Consider the following 23,597-nt stretch of genomic DNA (forward strand, 5'->3'; position numbering starts at 1 on the left):
TATGTTTTTACTCTTTTTTTTTTTATTTTAAGCATGCATTCTGACTAATCTCTTTCAAAATTAAGTTTAAAAAACTAAGTCTTTCTCAAATCTAAAATGTATAATTTCAAAAGCTATCATGACTTAAAAACTTTTCCACTCTTAATGAGGGTAGTGCTTGTGGTACATTACTCTACCGTGCTCTGTGGATTAAACAACCTCCTTAAAGTGCATGTGGTCACGCTGAACCCCTGGGTTCAGTGTTCAGCCTGTGTTTTGTGAGTAAAATGTACAAGAGTATGCTCCAATGGCAAGGCACATGACAGAGCCAGAATAAGCACTGCCCTTCTTACTGCGACTGTATGATGTCAGACCACCGCTGATCTCATACAAAGTGACTGTGTACACCAGAATGTTGGTCTTACATTGAAGTTTGAAAAGTATTTACACTTTGCATTGAGGAAAATGTTTTTTCTGATTTATAGTTGGTTCTAACAACAATTGTACTGTAAGTGCCTCAAGTAGTTTCATACTTTTCTAAACATCTGAAGTGTGTAATAGAAAAGAATATTTAAGTTGCTATTCGTAGTCAACACACCACTCAGTGAGACATGGCCTGTTAAGTGACACACATCAGCATAAAATGTTTATTTTACTCATTTACATGAGCTGTTTCCACTATGACTGAGGCAGGAATAGAAAAGCCTGCTCTAGAACAAGATCCTCTAACTCAGCTGTGCTTGCCTGAGATGATGTGAGGGGTACTAATGCCAAGTACTCCGTTTATACCTTTCATCTCTGTAACACAGGACATTTTCAAATCTTTACACATACATATGCACACATACACAGATAACAGGTATTAAATGGCAGCAGATATTTGTGAGCACTAGTACTGAACAAAGTCAGAAAACAGGAGACAGCAAATTGCACATGAACTTGCTACAAGCTATATTAGAGGAAAAAACTGATTTTTGTCATTCACGTAAATTCACATCCTGATATAAAGCAGTGATATGCCCCCTATTCCTCCTCTGGTGATCAAGCTACCACACAGAGTTCTGACGTCGCAGCATCGGATAGAAACAGATTATGGAAAACTCAAAGACAAAAAGTACAAATTTTATGGCGTAAAAGGTGAAGATTAAAACAAACAAAAAATAGTATTCCCAACTATATTGGAAACTAATTATCAAAAGGTTTCAACAATAAAAAAGGAATTGTTTAATATAATCAAAGAGTTAAAGAGAAATATTCATATGAAAATGCAAAGCAAAGAATTAAAAGATACTACCATGAAGAAATTAACACTTAGGAAGCTGAGATTTTAGAAGGAAGTAGCCTAGACAACACACTTTCGAATACACTGATATGTCCAATCTTGTCCAAGAACCATCTAATAAATATTACCTTCTATTTACTTTTTATTTTTAAGTTGAAATTTAATCCACAAGGCTCAAACTAGAAATCAGTAGCTAGAAATAGATGCTTAAAACTTACAGTACAATGTATGATTAACAATCAACTGAATTAACTATCTCTTCTAAAGTCTACTTTACCTTTTTTTTTTTTTTTACTAGCTAGCTAATGAATAGAAATTTTTATGCGGCCAGATTTTGAAAAGGAACTGAGACTGACTAAATATTGTTCCTTTTCGATATAATTTAAAGTTACTCCTACTAGAATATATTTAAGTATAATGAGATTATGATGGATACCTTACACAGCAGGTGTCTGAATACAGAAACCAAAGAGGCCCTTTCCACTCTCCTGTAAGACACCTACAGCAATATCAGACATTGATGTTGCATAATCCTTGTTCAGTTTCAGTTCAGAGTTGTCACATTTCATTTACAAAAATCTGCTGTGTTATTCCACATTTTTTTCCTTAAAGATCTCTAATAATTGTGAAAGGGACTGTACAACTTGCATGATCACCTACTACTCCATATTCTTTCTGACAGACAGACATTCCTGGGACTACAGCAGACCATATTCTTACGGTTTCAACTTTTCCTGCCAGTGGAAGATGATCAGGTGGTCCCAAAATTATGTGAAACAACATTGTAGTTGTAAAATATGGACTGAGTGTATTAACATTTCTTTGCCCTGCATTTGTTCAGGAAGCAGTGGGAACATGTCATATACATACCCATAAAGCAAAGAACTTGCAAATACACAATGGACTAATTTAACTTTCTTTTAAATAACAGAAAGGAAAGGGAAACAAGCCTCTGTAATACCCTCTGCAGTACTGCAGCTCTCCGTGTCTTTTCTTAGGCAACAGAAAAGAGTAGTTAAACAGGCACCATATAATATAATGAATTATTATCCTGAACAAACATTAAATTACTTGCACTTATGCCAAATCAGTTGAGTGAAGACTGAAAAACAAAGACCGAAGAGCAACATCAAATTTATATTCCATAAGAAGATTGAAATACTAAGTATTATACCTTTGTGCAACAAAGGTTTTAGATGGGGGCAGGTGGGGAAAAACACATTAAAACAGTACACAGGCTGTTACTCCATATGTGTTTGCAGGACTATAATAAATGTTTTTAATCTATGAAACATCTGGGACTAAAAACCCAATTTGTACCTTTTTTTTCTTAAAGATGGAATAGTTTTAAAGTGTATAGCATAGGTTCTGCAATATAATTCTGCACAAAACTAACAGCACAGGTCTATCCTTTAGGCTTTTTCTAGGAATATAAAATATGCAGAATCCTACCAGGCCATATTGCCATGGGCTGTGTTGTCAAGGTGACAGAGTAGCTCCAGGGTTTGAGTGTTGCTTGATGAATCATCAGGGGATTCATGACTGCCTGATTCCAATTCCTTCGGCATCCTCCAAACAGCAGCACATGTCATGACTTTACTGTCTGAAGCTAAGCAACAGAGAATAATGTCAACAGATCATTGTATGGGAGACATATTTTGTATACTGTGCATCAACATTTACACAAATCTATAAGCAATGCACATCTGCTGTTTAAAATATTTAAAAATATTATACCAAGATGAATTCAAAGAATGCAGAATGTGGATACAGACACAGACCTCAAGTTACCAGTCAAGTTGCTGCGAAACTCATAATTAGCATGCATTTAATGTGCTTCTCCCTGTTTAAAGGCAAAACTCAGTACTCATGAAAACAAAACTCTTCGGGAGGCAAGTTTTCCAAGCTTCATTCCCCATATTGATGGTAATGAAAACGACCCACAAGTTACACTGCTCGATTCCTTAACAATAAGGATTTAGACATCGTTTTAACATTTTCCTTTTAAGGGTTATCTTCAGCTGAATCTATAGCATTATGTTGTATCCTTTACTACCAATAATTGTTTATTGCAAAATTAAGTTTTCCATGTAAGTACACTGCTCTAATTCTAGCAAATAAAAACAGCTTCCAAAGGACAAACTGAACTTAGACTCATACAGCAAAATATTACAATGCATGATGAACAAGCCAACTGTAGATTGAGGAGAAAATACCATATGGTCTATGCACATATGGCATTACCCATCACCCAATATAGCAATTTGTAGCAGTGCAAAGTGGGAGGAGACCAGAGCAGCATTGCATATGTTCACGTTGTTCCAGCCGCTGGTCCAGAGTTCACAGAAGACAAATAGGTCAGTATGATCCACTACAGCAAGAACAAAGAAACCAGCCACAGCAATGTTAGGCAAAAGCAGGGGGTGCAACTACCTGCTGGAGGACGTGTTAAACGAGAAGTCCAGAGGATAAGCAGCAATGAACGACATGTTTTCTGTTCTGAGGTCATTTTGCATGCCTCTTTCTCGCAGTTCTGTCTCCAAGTACATTTTAGCTGATTTTAGTGCAGAGTGCCTGATTACAGAGCCACGAACAGACGTGACCAACTTACATTAGTAGAAGGGAAAACATGAACAATTGTAATGAGAGTGTTATCAAGAGGAAGGACGGTAACTCTGAAAAAGGCCTTCTTAGGCTAAAGTGACATTACAGACAGGAAAAATGTCTCTATTATAAAGGTCGCCAATCTGGATATTCCATACGCAAAAAAGGCATCCAAACAACAGAGAATAGGACAAAAAACAATTGGTACGTAATGATACATAGTAAACAAGCCCAAAATGCAAGAATGCAGATGTGTTTAAAAAGTAGCCATATGAAATAAAAACCATAGGTAGGTAGGTCAAACCGATAAGAGAAGGCGGCCATTTCTGTGAGAAGGAGACAGGGGTAGGAGGATGACTTTAAATTCAAGCACAGAATTCAGAACACACAAGCACTGGCTATTTGATAGATGTACTAAATATAAAATATATGTATGATGCACATAATTGTTCTCCAGTAATTTGGCGCATACAAGTTGAATACAGTATCAGAAGACCATACATCTAAAGATGATGGTTAATCCCTTATTTAGTAAAAGTTCAATTGTTAATAATTGTAGTGCATACTAACTAAATAGCTATTTCCAAATCATTTGAGGCAAATCCTTTACTCTAAATCCACGTGTCACTGAACGAAGAGGAGGAAGCAGCAGCAGATGGCTACCTTTCTTTAGCAAAGGGCTGAGCAATGCACAGCATGCATTGTATACCATACAAATAATAAATAACCTAAACTGAAAGTGCAATATAGTTCACAAAGGTGAGATCTATCAAATCTCGATACTCAATACATGACAGAACATTGAAGAACACCACAGAGAAGTTTCTGGTAGATTATAATTACTGAACGGTCTGTACCATGCATATAAAGCATTAGCTTTTCCACTATCATCAAGATCTATGCAGAGAACCACAAAAAGCATGTCATGGAAAACAAAGTACATGTTTCTCAAACCATCCTTCCTCTCAGCACAGCACCACAAGTCTTAAGACAGCCTTGAAATGTCATTTTAACTTCTTAACACTGGAACATTTTGAAATTCTGATGGTGTGTTCCTATGAACAACTTTTTAAAAAAAAGATTTAGTTTCTTGCACAATCAGTTTTCCAGATTCAAAACCCTAAAACAATTGAACAAGCACTGGTTTGAAGATTGAGTGAGGCCGAAGAAGGGAAAAAAAAACAAAACAAAACCCCAAAAACCCCAAACCACCAAAACCAACAACAACAAGAACTATCTATATATCCTCCTGAAACTTGATGTGACTCAGGCTCCTATAACACTTTGACTGTTTTGAAAATTGTCAAAAGCTACCAATGAAATGAATTTGCTTGAATTTTTAACGCGTGCAGCAATTCTACATAGATTTTATATTTGTTTTCAAATTATTACTACAGATGCTGCTAAGGAGTCAGACTGAAATGTACCTTGATACTCCAGGCAGAAGAGATTTGCTAGAGTAGTGAAAACAAGTTTATCAGATTTCCACATTCTGCAGACCTATCTATGCCATTCCTTGGAACCTAGCATATAGTATCCTCTCTGAAAAGCTGTTCAGCTCCTCTGATGATATCATGTGTATCAGATGCCATTTGCTCTTCCAGAACACAAGAGAAGCTTATCTTTTTGAAATGTAGATTTTTGTATTAATGGCTATTATTATGTAGTATGTTCAGCAATTATTTTTTCAATACTAAATTTTTATCATTTAAAAAAATTGCTTTAAGTCTTGTATATTAGCACATATCTTTAAAATACAATTCTAAAATTAAGGATACCTATCAAACTTACTAGGGATCCCAATAGCACAGTAGTCATTCATTCTTTCTCAAACAGTGGAATTAGTTGTTATTTTCTTCTGTCCATATTTACAGAAATAGAAATTTTAAAAAAAAAAAAATCTATTTTTAATTAACATTAAGAAAGGCTCAGTGAGGTAGCTGTCACTTCTTTTCACTATAAATAGAAACATTTTACTTCCTTCTCATGACTACATTAATTACATTTTGGTATTTACTGAAAGTTTCTTCTCACGTTACCATCATACATGTATAAAATAAGCTTATTACCTCCGCTTTATCTTATAACATAGATATTCCTGTAAACAACCGGTAACAGTAAAAGGGTCTGAAGTGCAGGTTGGCACAGAATTTCACATGCAGAATTCTGTGCCATTCCACATCTGTTTCACTTCATTGGGACTAGTGCTGAAGGATAAAATTCATTGTGCATCAGAAAGGGACGACACTAAAAGCCAACACACACAAACCCCCTCAACACTCAGCACAGATATTATCCTCTGCTTTCATCTGGGTCTGAAGATGCTCATGGAAAAGGACAGGTTTTCCAGCTGTTGAATAACCATCCATCATGAACAACTGTGTGTGCATTGCAAATCTTCAGATTCTAATTTTAAACTTTGGACGAATTCTGGAATTAGATACATGGCTGAGATCTGTAGAGCAGCGACTTGATTCAGAGCACTATTAATTTCTCCTTGCACTTTTTATGTACTTATCTACAGTTCTGACACTTTATTAATTCCCAGATGTGTGAAACCAAAATGGAATTGCCACGGCCTCCCATAGAAGTAATTTTAGATATGGCTAGCCTTAAGCAAAGCTTAATTGCCCTTTATATAAGGAACTTCTAAAAAGATATTATTTTCTCCCTGGTAAAAGAAAGGGCAAACACAAGTGCTAAGTGAAAGTGTCTCTTGTTATGACAGATGAAGTGGAGCTTTTTTGTGGGTCACGATTCCTCTTAATCAAATAACCACTAGCAACAAACCTACAGGAACCCATAGACACAAGATAACTCTCATTGCATAGAAATTCAAGTCCCACAACAAGCTTCTCATGGCTGTATGACAAGCTCACTAGCAGTACAAGGTATTTGTGGGTACAAGGTATTTGTGGAATTACCCATACAGCCTTATTTCCCAAGTGATCATATTAAAATTTAAAACCCCAGTATTACTAAGTAATTTCACTACCACCTCTGTAGTGCCACTGCTTACCTAGAATACCTACAGGCAAAGAGAAACTCCAGATTTTCCCTTCGTTTACTATCTTCACATCACCCTACTGCACATATACATACGAGATGGCAATGTTTTTATCTTCCATCTCTTATTATTTCTTATGAATGTTAAGAGACCAATATGAATGCAATATTTAAATGACAATGCCAGTTATTCGGTAAAAGAAAGAAAAACAAACAAAACACATGGTGTCTATTTAAGTCATGTTTCTATGCCTTCCTTAAAGCTATTTACATAGTTGGAAACTACTTTTCCATCCCTACCTCACATTGAAACCAGAATTTTTATTTATGTCACAGCACCAGTGCAGAAGAGAATGGATAAGGTTAAGCTATTTTCTGTTGTACTGTTATCATTGAGCGTATTAAGAAAAACATTAGTGAGTTTAACTAAGCGCTACTGCCTGTCTTGTAAACCTGACCTATTGTGTGAACCTGAGCACGAACCTGTCTTGTGAACCTGAAAGTTACACTTTCATAGAGAACAAGTGAAAGGTTTGCAGAAGGGAGTCCCACTGGATCCCTAAAGCGTTGTTCACATAAAATGACCCAGGAATGAGACAATGAACTGTTTAATCTTTGTCATATTTGTTTCTCCACATTCAAGAGAAATCCCTTGTCTAATTCATCATGCATTTTCAGTATACCTTTTGCTAGGTATAGCTAAGGATGGAGCTAGATGTTTCTGTTCCAAATGCAACATCCCCCTGTTAAGCACTGTTTCCCCGAGTTAATCAATACTATCTCCTGGGCAGAGGATACCATCTGCTAGAGTGACTGTATACAGTTTCATCTACCTGGTTCTGTTGAAATGATCCAGGCTTAGAAACAAGCAAACCAGAATTCAAGGAATAAGCAAATAATCTCACCTTTTGACAACACTGAGTTAGGAAGCAACTGATGTTGGCAGCAATGAGGGTGCAGTAACCAACAGCAGGAAACAAACTTTGGCAAGTTCAGCCAAAGCCTAAGAGAGAACCACGGGTACAGAGCATGAGGCTGTCTTTAGATGCCTACTTTACAAATCGAGCAAGTGTGAAAACTCTCTGCATGCAGAGCGTGCAATTTGCAAAGGGTCACGACTTGGTCAAATCAATACCAATTTTCACTGCAGCACTCAAAAGGACTTCTCAATGAGGGCTATTTCCATGACAATTTCCAGCTTTCCACTACCAGCTGTTTCAACACAGAAAAAAGGAAAAGTTGTAGACAGGTGAAGCATCCCGTTTATCTTCCTCCAAACACTGTTCCCCTTGGACAGTTGCTCCAACTTATAGTAATAGCCTCTGAGAAAGAAATAAGCCTGGGAAAAAAAAAATCTGCCTGAAAGGTAAACATAACAGGAAGTTATTAATGAGAGTTTGAAAAGAAACACGTATGGAACGTTAACTACAAGTACTCATTACTCCTTTATAGAGTTATGTCACACACAACAGATCAATTCACTGTACTGTTGCTGCTGAACGCAGTAGCCAGCAGACATTCCTTAACAACCATACAATCATTTCGGAGCTAGATGCAAAAAGAAAAATGTGGATCTAAGAACATAGACTGCTGATTCCAGATGCAATACATTTGCTCAGGACACTGAAAGTCATTCCTGCCCTTGTGGAAAATGACAATTTTCAATGAATTTGCAGATTTTTAAGCTAGAAGGGTTTGTCTATGCGCTTCACACAATCCTTGATTTTGCTTCAGCAATTTTTACAGTTAAAGACTTACATAATGAAAGAAGTGAGCTCTGTCACATCTCCAGATTTAGAGAGAACCTAAAATTTTAAGTCATTCAGAATTATTATAAAGATTCCTTCAGAAAATGCTGGACTGCGAAACTACAAAGAATTGAATTGAAAATCAGGTGTCATAAAAATTTGTTTATACAGACTTCTTGAAAGACAGTTTATTCTCTTTAATAAATAACAGCTTCAATAAGAATATAACATGCAACCCCAGTAAACATACTGAGAAACCAATTGATATCTGGACGACTCATGCAATAAATCAGAATAGATGCACAAGAAAGATGCAGTCTAGTTTGTCACTGTAGAGAGTAAGTGTTCTCACTTAGACCTCTATTTGGTTTTATATTATTGAGAACAAAAAGCCATACTTGTTATGTTGGAGCTGTAAGCGGTTTTCCAATTGAAAACAACCCAGTAACTCCATTTTCTCACACAGAATCCCTTTACTGAAATTCTCCCTCCCCAAATATGTTTTTTTGGAAAGAAGCTAGAGAAAGACACTATTCTACTTAAAAGCTTAATTGTTTGAGTTTTAAGTTAACAACAACAACCCAACCCAAACCAAACCAATCCCCACTTGAAACTACTTTGGAGACACTTCTATCAGCCAAATATTACTAAAACAAATATGAAATAGAAAACCAAAATGAATATATGGAATATAAAAACCAAATTCTCATCAGAAGTGTGGATGCTAATCGATACTCTGCAGTTTCAGCAAAGAAAAGGTCTGCGTACATGCAGAAACCCACCAGCTCCGTTTGCCTTCCTCTTTCAGGTGTGGATTGAGGTGCTCCCAGAACTTGGTAACAGTCAGTAAGTACTATCGCTTATCCATGTTCTGCCTGCCACCAGTTCACCCACTGGAGTAACTGCTCCAAAAGTGAAGTTAGTACCTTTTACAGGCAGTAAAGACATTAGAAAAAATAAAGGAGAAACTTATTTTAAGAGAAGTGATTAAAAACAATATCAATCTATATTATTTGATAACAAACTTTAGAAGAGGATTTTAAGAGTTAACCCCCCTCTTAAGCAACGTGTTAAGTAGGTGTTGCCATAATATAAAGGGAAAAGTGTAAGAATAGAGTTAAATGGACATAGAAGAAATACTACCACCTGCCCCTCCCACCTCCCCATCCCCCATCCAACAGACTCAAGTGGATTTTGATCCCAATTATACAGGTCCACATCAGCCAACATTACAGTTCACTGCTGTTCAATCATCTACCCTTCATTCTTCCGGCGCCACTTGCTGAATAAAACCTACCATGCCACTGAAGTATGCTCTGACATTTATAACAACTGCAGTCTCGACCTGTCAGAAGCTTACAGCAGTCACCCAAAGCAGACCAGATCCAGCTCTGCTCAGTCCTCCCCTAATTATATCATTTTACAAGGCATTCTAATCTTTGTGTTCAACCATTCTTTATGGTCTTTCTTAACTAAACACATATGATAAAACACCCTTGATTGTTTTTCCTTCTCCCAAAAGAATATATTCAAGCTAGTCTCCTGTTCTCTTTTTAAATCATTTCAAAACACATTTTATATGTACGTTAGTAATTCAGTATTTTAAAATTAATTTTCCATAATCAATAGCTACACACATCAGATGGTATTATCTACACGAACGATGCTTTCATTTTACTTTCTGCTGTCATTCTACTTCATTCCCCTGTGTTTAACCTTGAAACCCGAATGACAATGCTTCCTACATCACTGCCTGCAGACATGCACACTGAAGCTGGAGGAGCTGAAGTATCGGTGCCTGACAGGGTTTGCTCTTTGATCAGCTCAGGTGGTGCAAAGCCAGCTGGCTGCAGTTATTCTGTTGCCCAGGGAACAACAACTGAAGTGTATACTTCCTAAATCTGTGCAGGAGGCCCTTCTGCAGCATTGCCACAGCAGCTCTTGCTGTGCAAGGCTGAAGTGGTGAAGCTGCTATAGCTACAGCCCAGCTGGTGCCCATTAATGCTCTCAGTATGACAGGAACAACCAGCTAGTGTTCAGAAGCCTCCTTCTTACCATTGACAAACAGAGTTATCACTCTTCCTTATTAATGAATGTAAACATCCTTCTCCTAGTCTAATAAGATGAAGAAATAAAAACCAAAATGATTCAAGTATGCATCTTTTTTAAAAGAATAACCTTGTAGGCTTTTTATTCAATTCATAAAAAGATAAACCATATTCCATTTATTTGACAACATGTCCTTCAAAGGCAAAAGAAGAGGGGGGAAAAACAACACACCATTCTTTTTCTGGGGTAAGAATTCAGTCTTTTGTACTAAAAGCCTATGTAGTCTTTCATTATACATTTTTCTGAAATCCGTGGGGTGACATACATGTAGGAATAAAGAGTTGTAGACAGTTTAATTTTTCTTTCCATCACCTAGATGCACTTTTTAGCTACTGAAAGACAGCCTTTAATTTTTGAAAAAACATAAACATGGAACAGGGCAGAAACATAACACAGCCGCTTACTGTATCCTAATAGAAGTATGTTTTCAAGTGGAGCTGAAAGTAGAAATGATTAGTAGATAAAACAGTAACGTGCAACAGTCAAGACATATTCGTACACAGGACATCTTCCATACTTAGCTGTTGTCTCATTACTCCAACATGTGGAAAGCACTGCATAAAGAGCAGCCTTCTTGTTAGCATGCAGATCACAAGTGACCATAAATTCACATTTACTGCACACCCATACAACACAGATACGGCTTAGGTCTCTAGACAACAGGCTTCTATGTTTGCATTGTATATACAAATGTCTAAGGAGGTTTTAAAAACCTCACATCTGAACAGTAAGACAGAGAGAATGATCTAAGAGTGTGTGAAAGCGTGGGGTATGACATGGAGAGATGGGTAAACCCATCATGTTGTACGGAAATGGGAGACAGAACCCGCAGAAAGCAGGCAGTCAGCAGGCTGAAAAATTGGAGAAGGCATAAATTGCTCTTTTTTTTATAATCTGATGTTTCTTATGCTATCCAGAGACTATTTGAGACAATGTTCCAGCACATACCACTTTTTTGGGGGTATGCTCTGCAGATATATATCTATTCGAGGGAGCTCAAAATTTACTGACTACATGTCTGGAACTCTGCCATACGGGGACAGCCCAAGTGAAGAACTGCAACCACCTCTATATTGATGAGCTGAACTTCGCTCTTCAGGCAGAATTTGGCTGCAACACTGTAAAAGCTGCTCAGCAGCACAAACAGGCATGCTTTCTTTCTGACACCTCACGTGGCCAGATCTCATAAGTCACAACAATTACTTATGGCTTGTTTGATACCTCAGATATATCTCTCTAGGTATTTTAACAGAGTAGAAAAGAATGGAGAAACTAGCACTAACTACATGCTTTTGTTTGTTTGTGATAATCTTCCTGCTATTGTTACCACCAGCACACCATAACTGCAACAGTGGGAGCCCTACAAGAAGCAAGGTATCAGCTGGCCACATAAAAAAACATTGTGAGATTTAACCCTGTGCTGAGGAGAGCGGCACAATACACCAATAAAAGCCAATGAACCATATTTACATGTTGGCTTCCATCATCGCTAAGGTTAGTGAAGCTGAACACCATTATCAACATTGATACTTTTACACACAAAAAAAGGGCAAAGAAAAAGCAGGAGTCTCATGGAGGCACTCACTTCCATCACCAACAGAGCCATGGCAGCTGTCAGTTAACTAGGGCTAGATAACAGCAAAGCACTAAGGTTCCCACTTGATGTTTCATGAGGTATTAAAACACTATACTCCCTAACAAGTTAATGGGAGCTGCAAACCTCTTATCCCTCAATCGAATCAGGGCCCTCACCAGACAGTTGCACATTCAATGTTCTATTTAAATAACGTTTAGCATGCCCATTCTACTCCATAGGAGTTCCAAAAGACAAATACAATGACTTGACAATTCATGGAAATCTACTTCAAACAGGACAAATGTCACTATATCCAACGTGAGCAGTTTATGTGGCTGCCCCAACCTGGCTGGATCAAGTTCTAACCACTAGCTTGGCTTGAAAAGGTGGGTTCACTACCCCTTATGCCAGCCTTTTGCAGTCTCCACTTCGTACTTTACCTCAACAGACACAGATGTGCAGCCACTGTTGAAACACACAAACTTTCTTCCAGCAATGACTTGTGATTCAGAGCTTAGGTCTGAGTCATAAGCTGCTTAAGTCTTTACATTATCTGGCCAATCTGCATAGCTTGGTGCTATGATGTGCTCACACATCAAGCACAAATAGTTAATGGAAGAAAATAATAATTATAAACAATTAGTAGCTAGATACAGTATCGTTTGGTGTTCTGTTCATGAAGTCAGTTACAAATGCTACAATAAGAAAGCTGGTTTTACTAACACAAAAACCACAAAAAACCCCCACGAGTAACTTAAGTTGAATTCCACTTACCTGACACCTCAAGATATCAACCAGCTGGTACATCCAGAAAGTCCAGAGAAAGAAAAAGAAGAAATATTGCTCTATGCTAGTTACCAGTTTTCTAAACTTGGGGCATACAAACGATACATGCTGTTGGCAGTCAGCTGCTAGTGACTAATTCAGTTCTCCTCATTTGTTTACAGCTCAGAAGCGCTCAACTCCATCGTACGCTTTTTATTGAACTAAAGTAGAGAAAAACATATAGCTCTTCCCTAAAAGCTTATAATCTAAAAAGAAAAAACATGAAAATATAACCAAATAGAAACAAACCCATAAAAGCCTTGGTGGGTTTTTAAGCCCTAAGCCATCCCATGGTGAAATCTGCTCAGAGACAGATTACAATCTCTTTCTAGTACCAACCAAATATGCCTTCCGTTTATTCCAAATGCACAATCTTATTGGGATGTACAATCTCACTGGGATCAGAGAGGCATGGATGAACACAGGCTCTTTAGGAAGGACAGATCAAGAAGGTGAAAGGGAAGAATTTTCTTTATGTATGACAGCAACTAAAAGGTATGGAGCTCTGTGGAGGAATGGATAAGACCCAACTGAGAGTTTATGGTGTAGGATTAGAAGGTAGACCAATGTGGCAACATTGCAGTGGGTGTCTGCTACAGGAAGGATGAAGTAAAAGATAAGACGACCTTCAGACAACAAGAAGGAGCTTCATATTCATAGGTTCTGGTCCTCATGTGGGACTTTAACCACCTCAACATCTACTAAAAGAAATGCAGCAGGATACAGTAGGTTTATGCAATGCATTGATTATAACTATCTAACACTAGCGATCAATGAGACAACAATGGGGAGGTGTTCCACCGGACCTCACAGTTACAAATATCAATATGAAGGTTGGGGGAAGCCTGGGCTACAAAGATCATGAGATGGAGGAGTTCATCTTATTCCCTGACATGAAGGAACAAGGCAAATAGCAGAATCACACATCATGCTGAGCTTAAGGAGAGCAGACTTTGGCCTCGTCAGTTATCAGCTTGGAAGAATCCCATAGAATAAAGTCCTGGAGAGAAAAGGGATCCAGGGGAGCAGGTTGATTTTCAAGGTTTACCTCCTCCAAGCTCAAGAATGGTCCATCCAGGTGAGTAGGAAGTGAAACAGAAGTGGCAAGAGGCTTGCACAGGTGAGCAAGGAGTTGCTGACTAAATTCAAGCATAAAAAGAAGGTGTACAAGAGGTTAAAGAAGGGACAGATGACTTGGGAGGAATATAGAAACAATGTCTCACCACACAAGAATGTGGTGAGGAAGCCAAAGCTCATCTGGAGTTGAATCTGGCAAGAGACAAAAGGTCAACAAGAAAGGCTTCTACAGATACATCAGCAGCAAAGGGAAGACCAGAGAAAATGTGGGCCCATTACTGAATGGGGCAGAGGACCTGATGACAGAAAACACAGAAAAGTCCAAAGTACTGAACGTTTTCTTCTCCCTGTTTTTTACTACCCTTGGGATTCAGGGATCCCAGGTCCCCAAGACCAGTGGGAAAGTCTGGAACAATAAAGACTCACCCTCCATAGAGAAGCATCAATTTAGGGAGTATTTAAACAAATGGGACCTGAGTGGATGTAATTATGAGGCCACTTTCAATTATCTTTGAAAGGTTATGCTGATGGGAAGAGGTTCTCGAGGACTTCAAGAAAGTCAATGTCATTCCTATCTTTAGGATGAACAAGAAGAAGGATCTACAGCCTCCTCTCAGTCCCTAGGGAGGTCATAGACTAAGTGAACCTGGGAAACATTTCTAAACATAAGGTGACTGGGAGTAACTCAGCATAGATTTACGAACGGGACATCATGCCTGACCAACATGATTGCATTGTGCAATGAAAATTAAATTGAAAATATAGGCTTGGTAAACATGGGGAGAGTAGTTGATGTTATTTATCTTCACTTTAACAAGTACAGTCTCCCATAACATCCTCACAGACAAGCTGATGAAGTACAGGCTATAGATAAGCGGACAACATGGTGTGTTGAAAAGTGGCTGAAATGCCATTCTCGAAAGGTTGTCATCAGTGGCATGAGGCGTATCCCAGGGACTGACAGTGGGGCCAATACTGTTTGGCATCTTCATTAATGACCTCAGGGAACCTCAGATGGACTGCAACAGGCTGGAGAAATGGACCAACAGGAACCTCATGAAGTTCAACAAAGTGAAATGCAAGGCCTTGCACCTGGGGAGGAATAACCTCATGCTCCAGTACACACTGGGGGCTGACCAGCTGGAGAACAGTTTCCTTTTAAAAAAAAAAACACTCCCACAAGTTAAGAGAAGTAAGGTTTTAAACTATCCCCTAAAAATTACCCCCCCCCCCAAATATAATAGTTCTCAAAACATTTTAACATGTTTTCACATAAGCACTGTAAAGAATAGAATACACTACAGATTTAGTGTCATCAGATGACTAGATTGAACTTGATTTGCTACTTTTAGCAAAAAACTATCAATTGGCTGAATATTTAAGACGTGGTTAGGACTTGAATTGTGGCGTTGATATAGAGTCAGAAGGAGGAGAAAAAAAGAAAAAAAATTTAAAAAAATATTTAGTGTTCTCTTAAGAGTCTATCAAGCAAATAACTCTTGTTCAGCCTCTCCAGCTTTCCAAGAAAGATGGGATATGGGAAAACTACAGCAGGCTATCTTTCCATAGTAGAAAGAGGACCACAGAAAATGGAATGCAAAAAAGGTGAAGTTACAAAATGTCTTAAAGGAACTTGCACAGTATACTTGGTTTCACTTGCATGATTCGTGAATAACTCTGAAGTCTAATACAAACCAGAGAAAAGCAAGCTTCTAAATTTCACTTATTTAACAAGCTAGTTCAACAAGAATGCCTCAACATGTACTATAAGACCTTATGTGTATCTGCAAAATGTTATTTACTGCAACAACAGCATTGACTGGAGATGGAGAAAGAACACATTTTCTTTCAGTTTATTATACTAATTCAGATCAATACTTGAAAATTGAGTTAAAAAGCTATTTGAAATTGAAGAAAAAAAACATTTTTCTTGTTCTAATTCCCGCCCCTCCAAAAAACAACAGGGGTAAGAGAATCGTAGAATCATAGAATCATGGAATCATTAAGGTTGGAAAAGACCTCTAAGATCATCGAGTCCAACCGTCAACCCAACACCACCATGCCCACTAAACCATGTCCCTAAGCGCCTCATCTACACGTCTTTTAAATACCTCCAGGGATGGTGACTCAACCACTTCCCTGGGCAGCCTCTTCCAATGTTTAACCACTCTTTCAGTACAGAAATTTTTCCTCACGTCCAATCTAAACCTCCCCTGGCGCAACTTGAGGCCATTTCCTCTCGTCCTATCGCCAGTTACTTGGGAGAAGAATTAGAATTTCATTAGAATTCATTCATTAGAATGAAACATTCTAATGCTGAAGGATAGAGCAGCCTGATAATTCAACAAATTCTCTCCCAGTGACAGTTATAATTCAGAAGCATTTTATCCACTTTATGTATTTTAGAAGCACTCTTTTCAATATCATGACCATCTTGTAATACTTCAGTCATTTTTCTCTCCTCCCTCTTCTTTCTGACATCAGTTCTATTTTGCTTCATAGCACAAATGTTACAATTACACTGATAACGGTTGTCAAATAAAGATGAAATCCTAAATCCAAGGGACAACAAGCATCTGTGCTTCAAGCTAATTCTATTATATACGCTCCCCCAGTTCTTACACTTTTCCCTATGTATCTGCTCTTACACACTTGGCTGAGACTCTACTGAGCTTGACTCCTGCAGCAGTCTTACATATGAATAAGACTGTAGCACAGACTAAGATAATACAGCTATGTTACTTGTCATTTGGACTGAACTCAATATACATCTACACACAGAGGCCTTCAAACTTGAACAGCAATTAACATGGAACAATTTCCCAAGCCCTTCACCACTTCTGTAGTGGTTTTCCATCATATGGACCAGATAGTCAATCATTTAACTTAAAACCTTATTAAAGAGTACTTAGAAAGGAACACTACAAGTTACATATAACAGCTAGAATTCCTAGAAAAACAACAGGTACAAGCTACAAAGAACACTAGAACACCAAGCACATTTAGTTCTTCCCTCAAACTATGGGAATAAACTTTCTTCTGTACATCGTGCCTGTACTGCTGAGAAGAGCACTGGGGAATATTTAAGAGAGATGCATTCAACTTCCCTCCCCATTTTAATGACTGTAGCATATGACACAGCTGTGTCAACGATTTCCCTACGAGTGTTTTCACTACAGCAAAGTAAAGTGAAACCAGTGAAGTCAGTGTCACCTGCTGTCTTCATCACTAAGCAGTTGAGAGCATCACCAGCAGAATTATTTCCGGTACCCTTACTGATGAATTTTCTCTGCGGGAAGGTTTTTAATATAAAAGTTGACTGTGTGATAAGTGCAATGCATCAGACAGCCATAACTCATAGCAGATTTAATGTTTTAAATTAATGGATTTTAAATGCAAACTTTATTTTCCTTTTCATCAAAATTAAACAGCAGTTTTGTGTTTGTATGTCTGTATGTTCTGGATCTACAAACCCCAGCTATTTACACTGAGCCTTCATAACTGCTGCACAGTGGCACCTATTTTATTTGGAAAAAGAAAACAGAAAAACAAGATGTGTTTGCACACGTGCCTGCCTACATGGGTAAAGTTGCAGAAAACAGCCTTCTCCATCCACACTTTCTTTTGCCCTCTGGTGGCTTTGTATGTCCCTGCACATAATGGAAGTGCAGAACCTGTTTTTGTAGAAGTTGAAAAAACACATTTGCACTGGGAAAATAAGTCAGTTTCCATGTATATTTCAATGGATTTGAATAAGAAATTGAATTCCTAAGAGAAGCAGGGGAAAGTGCAAACACAGAAGATGAAAAATAATTTTCTATGTTGCTGTCAAGTATTTAATTTCAAAGTGGCCTGGGAAAGGTTTTTAACGAAAGTAGCACTCTTAGTTGGTTAGTCACCCACTTTACACATGAGATCTACTTTTGTTGCAGTGGTAACAGCCTGACTTAAAAAAAAAAAAATCTCAATATTGTTACACTTGATAGAGATTTTGCTTTTAAATTTCATTTTCCCCTCTTCCTAGTGAGAGGCATTCACCTAGCTTTATCCCATGGATTTAAACCAAGGATTTATCTGAAAGGCTAAAGTTAAAAAACAGAAGAGGCATTCCACCGTGTGGTCCCCAAATAGTGTTATTAGTGTCACAGTGTCAACTCCTAGTCTTACAGGAGTTGACACTTTCAGGTAATTCCATGCCATGGCAAAGGTGAGAACAACTGAAAGACCCCCAAAAACTTGGTGGTCAAAAAAAAAGTGACAGATGAGCTTCTCTGTATACAGAAGTTAGCTAATACATGTAGAGAAAAATAATTTAAGCCATTCCGATGTGATGCGGCACTCAGAACCGGTAGTTATAACTCAGAAAAAAGCTCTTTGTGGCAGACTGACAGTTCTCTTGACCTTATGTGCAGCAGTAGCTACAGAAGCCAGCAAAACATTGGGCAACCTTACAAAGGGCACTGAGAATAAAATAGAAAGGATTGTTTCACAGCCCCATAAAAACTTGATATGCCCTTATCTCAAATGGAGAGTACAATTCTGGTGTTTGCATCTAAAGAAGAGTATAGCAGAGCTGGAGAAGGGCAACATAAATGAAGATGACGGAACAAGTGTCTTAGTAGATGTTCAACAGATTGGGACTATTTCATCTGGAAGGAAAACACCTTGGGAAAAACATGACCTAAGTTCAGAGAAACAGAAAAGCAGTGGCAAGGTGAAAGAATTACAGGCCAAATCTTGCGATCTTAGGAACTAAGTGGCACTCACTGAAACAGTACAAGGGAAGTTTAAAAAGAAAGGGTGGGGAGTTTGATCAGTGAGTAGCAGACTGAAAATTGATGTTACAAAAGTTTGTGGCAGAAGGCAGTCTCAACTAGTTCAAAAAGGGATTAGAGAGCTGTCTATAAACCTGTCTACGCTGTTCTACATAGGACCTTCTGTTGCTGCTGTAGGAGTCATGATACTGGTACAGATGAACCAATCATTGGTCTCATCGACAGGTTGACACTATTCCATTTGTAAAGAAAAGGTAAAGGTAGTTCTTACATACTTAAGGTTAACTTTAATAGAAACAGCAGCATGAAAGTAAAATGCCTTGCTGCATCTCACTGATCGACTCCATACCAGAAATAGTTCACGCTAACAAACAAGAGATGGTTGTGTCATTCCTTTTTCTTCCCTACCTCTGTAGGTTTTCCACCAGAACTGAGAGTTATGGCCAAGAAAACTTTTAATTCTATACAGGCAAAGGTTATGCTGAAAAATCAAATCAGGATAACTAGGTTCCCTTTCCTCCTGATCTATTTTGGAGATAAGTAGGAATGGTACCTCAGCAGCTCTTCATCTGCTCCTCTCAACCCCCAAAGCAGAAACGGATGGGAATTAATACTAGGTTTTGTGATAACCAATTCTTAAATGAGCCATATTTCAAAACAAAAGGAAGACACAGACAGAGAACAAAACACACACAGATTAATTTACAGCAGCAAAGACATTCTTACTTTTCCCAACAGTTCAAGTAATCTTATTACTACATTCAGGTGAACTGCAAATAATCCCATTATTATGAAGGAGCACGAAATGGAGAATATTGCCCATGCACTGTATACTGCAAATTTTTATGGACGTGTACTTTATTGAAAATTCCTCCAAGTTTTTCTTAGTCACTGAAGCTAAATAGCTGCTTAATGAAAAAGGAAGTCTGAAAACAGACCGATCAATAGCCCTTCCTTCATCAGCACACACATCCTGGGATACCAGTTTCACTGGTTATCTAGTCATTAAGACAAGAAGATTTGATTTAAGGGGGGAAATGTTGAAAGGATAGGAGCAAAAAATAGGATTTGGTTTGCTTGCTTTTATGAAGGGAATGGAAGAAAAAAAGAAAACGATGACCCTCTTTTTCCTTTCACAAACTGATTTTCAAAATTTTTGCATTTATAAATATACAAGAGAGACCACTGACAGCTGTTTTGGATTTTAAGCAGTTCTGCAATTGATAGACTGCAATCATATTTCCCTCCTTTGAAAGAAATCTCTAGTTTCATTAGCAACAAATATGAGTCAGAACAGATACAATGGCATATACTGATGCCATCAGTACAACAGATGCTTATTAATGTAACAAGTCTGCCTAAGAATCTGCAACAGTATGTACTAAATTTTCATTTACATAAGCATGCATGTATACCGCTCAAAGTACAAATGAATTAAAAATTATCATATGGCTTGCCTACTTCATATTTTTTAAAAATTTCAAAATAGCTGAAGTAATTTGTTTCACATCTGTGAAACTGGGATATAACCAAGATGTACCAAGTCTAAAGGAACTCTTATTCACAGTGTTGAATTTATCAAAACCCTAGGCCTTAGAACATCAGGGCTTATGCCTTCTTGGGGAGCCATTTTCTTGGTTGTAAGCAATTTTATTTCACAAGTCAGAAAATGGAATTTAAAAATCACTAATGCTTTTTCGTTGTTTAAACTGCTACAATTGGTAATAAGAGTTTAACAAATAAAAATTTTAATACATTTCTAGAGCTCCATAGGAATAAATTGATCTTATTCAAATTCAGAAATAAAAATGTTTCAAAAGATACTACTTTTTATCAGTAAATTATAACAAATGCAGCTAGAACAAATATTATAATTGCAAGACAGGGAAAGCTAGGAATAAAAGTCCTAAGTCAAATGCTTGGTAAGATATGGTGATACACCACTAGGATAAAATAATTTTAAATTTGTCTGTATACTGCCACCAGACAGTTATGTTAGTCATGTTAGTACAGCAATAAGTGTAGTTTCAGGGAGAACATACAAGTTAAACTATTTAAATGTTCATTTTGCCTTCACCTGATGGTGCATTTCCAGCAGCAGTTGAGAATAATCAGATATTAATGGGCATTTCAACATTTTAGGGCTGATTTTCCTGATAATACTTTTCTTTATACATGATTCAAGTATTTTCTTCATGAACTACTACAAAAGACACCCAAAGAACAGGGTGGCAAGTATTCTTCCGAATGTTTTAAAGATCTGTGACTGTCAGCTTAAAAAAAAAAAAAACAAATCTAATCAAGAACACATATTCACAACTTTTCTTTTCGTCCCTGCATTTCCATGTGTACTTGTACATAACATGCCTTTCATCCTCTGTTCCCACAGGAATTTTTAAGAAGAAAACCCTAAGAGGAGTAACCGATGGGCGTTCTTCTCCAAGCAGCACAGGATAAAGCATTCTGTGAAAAACTCCCTTCCTTCAAAAGAGCTGTCATTTTTTAATTGTCATTGATGAGACCGAGTTCACACACTTCAAGGATGACAAAAGTACGAGACAGCCCGTGACACCAGCGTCTTTCCTCAGTACTGCTTATGGTCTCAATGTCATCAAGAACAAGAGATGTCAGCTGTTTAAAAAAAAATTCTCTCAAGTTCTGCTGAAGTTCATTCAATTATGAAAAGTGCGAGTAGAAGAAAATCACAAGCAACTCCTAAAACAATTCTTCAGTATATTCTATATAATTTATTGACGTTTATATTTAAGAGTTCGTATTATTCCCTTTTAATTAGTAAAGACATGAACATTTCTTAAAACTCAGATTACTCGGAACCTTTCTATAAGCTCAGAAATGACCATGCTGGCAAAGAGCTCTGGTCCACCATCTAATTCAGAATTTGGCATCTGAAAGCACCTGGAAAAAACTACCCTTTTCAGAAGTAAGAGCTCCAAGATAAATTAGACAATCATCATTGTTAGACAAGTATCTTGCCTCAATGAATGTGTGCACCTAATACCCAGTAATTAAACATGCACTTCAAATTGAGAAGTGTAAAGCTTTCTTTTTAATTCATCAGCATTCTTTAGGACATACCTGCACAATACCTAGCAATCCTAATCACAAACACGAACACCTTATAGAACTAGACACTGTATAAATGCTTTACAAAAAGGATAACTCTGTTCCAAAATGTCCTCTTCTCTAGAGGGACCAAATTATCTCTAAAATTATTTCTCTCAATTTTGTGGAATAAGCTGTACAACAGAACCACCATACCATTGAGATCAGCAGAACAGAAATTCTTGACCATATCTTCATACCTTAATTTATTTCATATATATCTATATCATAACTTTTGTCTGATTTCTGAAGTACTTACATGTTTCCCTGCAACACATTCTCCAAAACAAACAATTTGTGTATTTTATAAAAATCTGCAATGGAGAACCATGACAGATATTTTATTTTTTGGCAACTCACTTAAAGTCAGATACAGTTCTCCAGTCCTGAGGCCAGCTAGCACAGTTAAGCTCAATTTTTTTTACAGGGTAAGCTGAAAGAAGGAGGCTACACTCAAACTGCTCAGGATGTTCTTGGACTACCTCTGGGCATCATTACCTGAAAGTGCTAGGTGGCCCACACCAAAACTACACAGGGAGCATCCTAACAGTTTAACAGTATGCACTATTGCAAGTCAGTCCCTAGGTCAATGCCATGGCTCTATTCAAGTTACTGGAATACATATAGAACATTAAAAATCTCAGTCTAATACCCTGAAACTGCTTATTTTACTCTACGACTTACGGTTTCCGGCAAAAATTATCATTATAGCAATACTGATGCAATCAGTAAAACCAAGAGCAGTCAGCTGTCTGATAGCAAAAACTGATTATTCAGTGTTAAGATTCTTACAGTCAGTAGGTTTTATCCCTCACAAGCTAGCAGGTAAGGGTTGTTTTGTTCTTAAATCATTTTCAGCGTTGATATAGCTCACATGCACACACTTTCCACACCTGCTCCCACCCTGCTTGACATCATTAAAGTAAATCATTCCAAACATCAGACTTCAATGCTGTTATTTTTTGTGGCCCATTAAGTCACATTTTAATTTTCAAGTTTTCAATTACATAAAGGTACTCTTGTGGCTGAGAAAATACTCTTGCAACCCAATTCACAATTGCATAAACAATCAGCATAAACATCTTGTTTAGTTTGCCAGCACAGTTTGAAACAGTAAAAGGAGAAGTATCCAGACTGCTATTCATCTTATAGCAGCAACGCTAAAAGTTAGACTCAACAATTTCAGAATCAACAAATTATTTCACTGATCATTTAAGTAGATAGCACAGAAAGGAAGAAGAACATAAGGCCTCAGGAAAGTAGGGGGAGTTGCCACAGGTAAAGAGGAAAGAAAATGCAAAATAGAAACCACTAATATAAAAAAAATATATAAATAGAACAGGCAGACATTTAGTCACAGTAATAGATTTTTCCACTGACAGACACTAAATGGTACAGAAAACACCTACAAAATGCTAACACCTAAGGGCCATATTTTTCTTCGTTAACACTTCTACAGCCTTCCACAGAACTGATTGCCCAAAGGCTGCATA

General features: G+C 37.5%; 1 protein-coding gene across 1 annotated transcript in view; it reads right to left on the minus strand.

The window, feature by feature from the left end:
* The window catches only part of TSSC1 (tumor suppressing subtransferable candidate 1), a 100,021-nt gene that overhangs the window by 47,391 nt on the left and 29,033 nt on the right, over positions 1-23,597 (minus strand). Inside the window, exon 5 of the mRNA XM_009329308.1 lies at positions 2,714-2,870. Coding sequence (XP_009327583.1) covers positions 2,714-2,870 — 157 coding nt within the window. The remainder of the gene's footprint in view (positions 1-2,713; positions 2,871-23,597) is intronic.

The sequence above is a fragment of the Pygoscelis adeliae genome, unplaced genomic scaffold, assembly GCF_000699105.1.
Source record: "Pygoscelis adeliae isolate BGI_AS28 unplaced genomic scaffold, ASM69910v1 Scaffold17, whole genome shotgun sequence".
NCBI classification, from domain to species: domain Eukaryota; kingdom Metazoa; phylum Chordata; class Aves; order Sphenisciformes; family Spheniscidae; genus Pygoscelis; species Pygoscelis adeliae.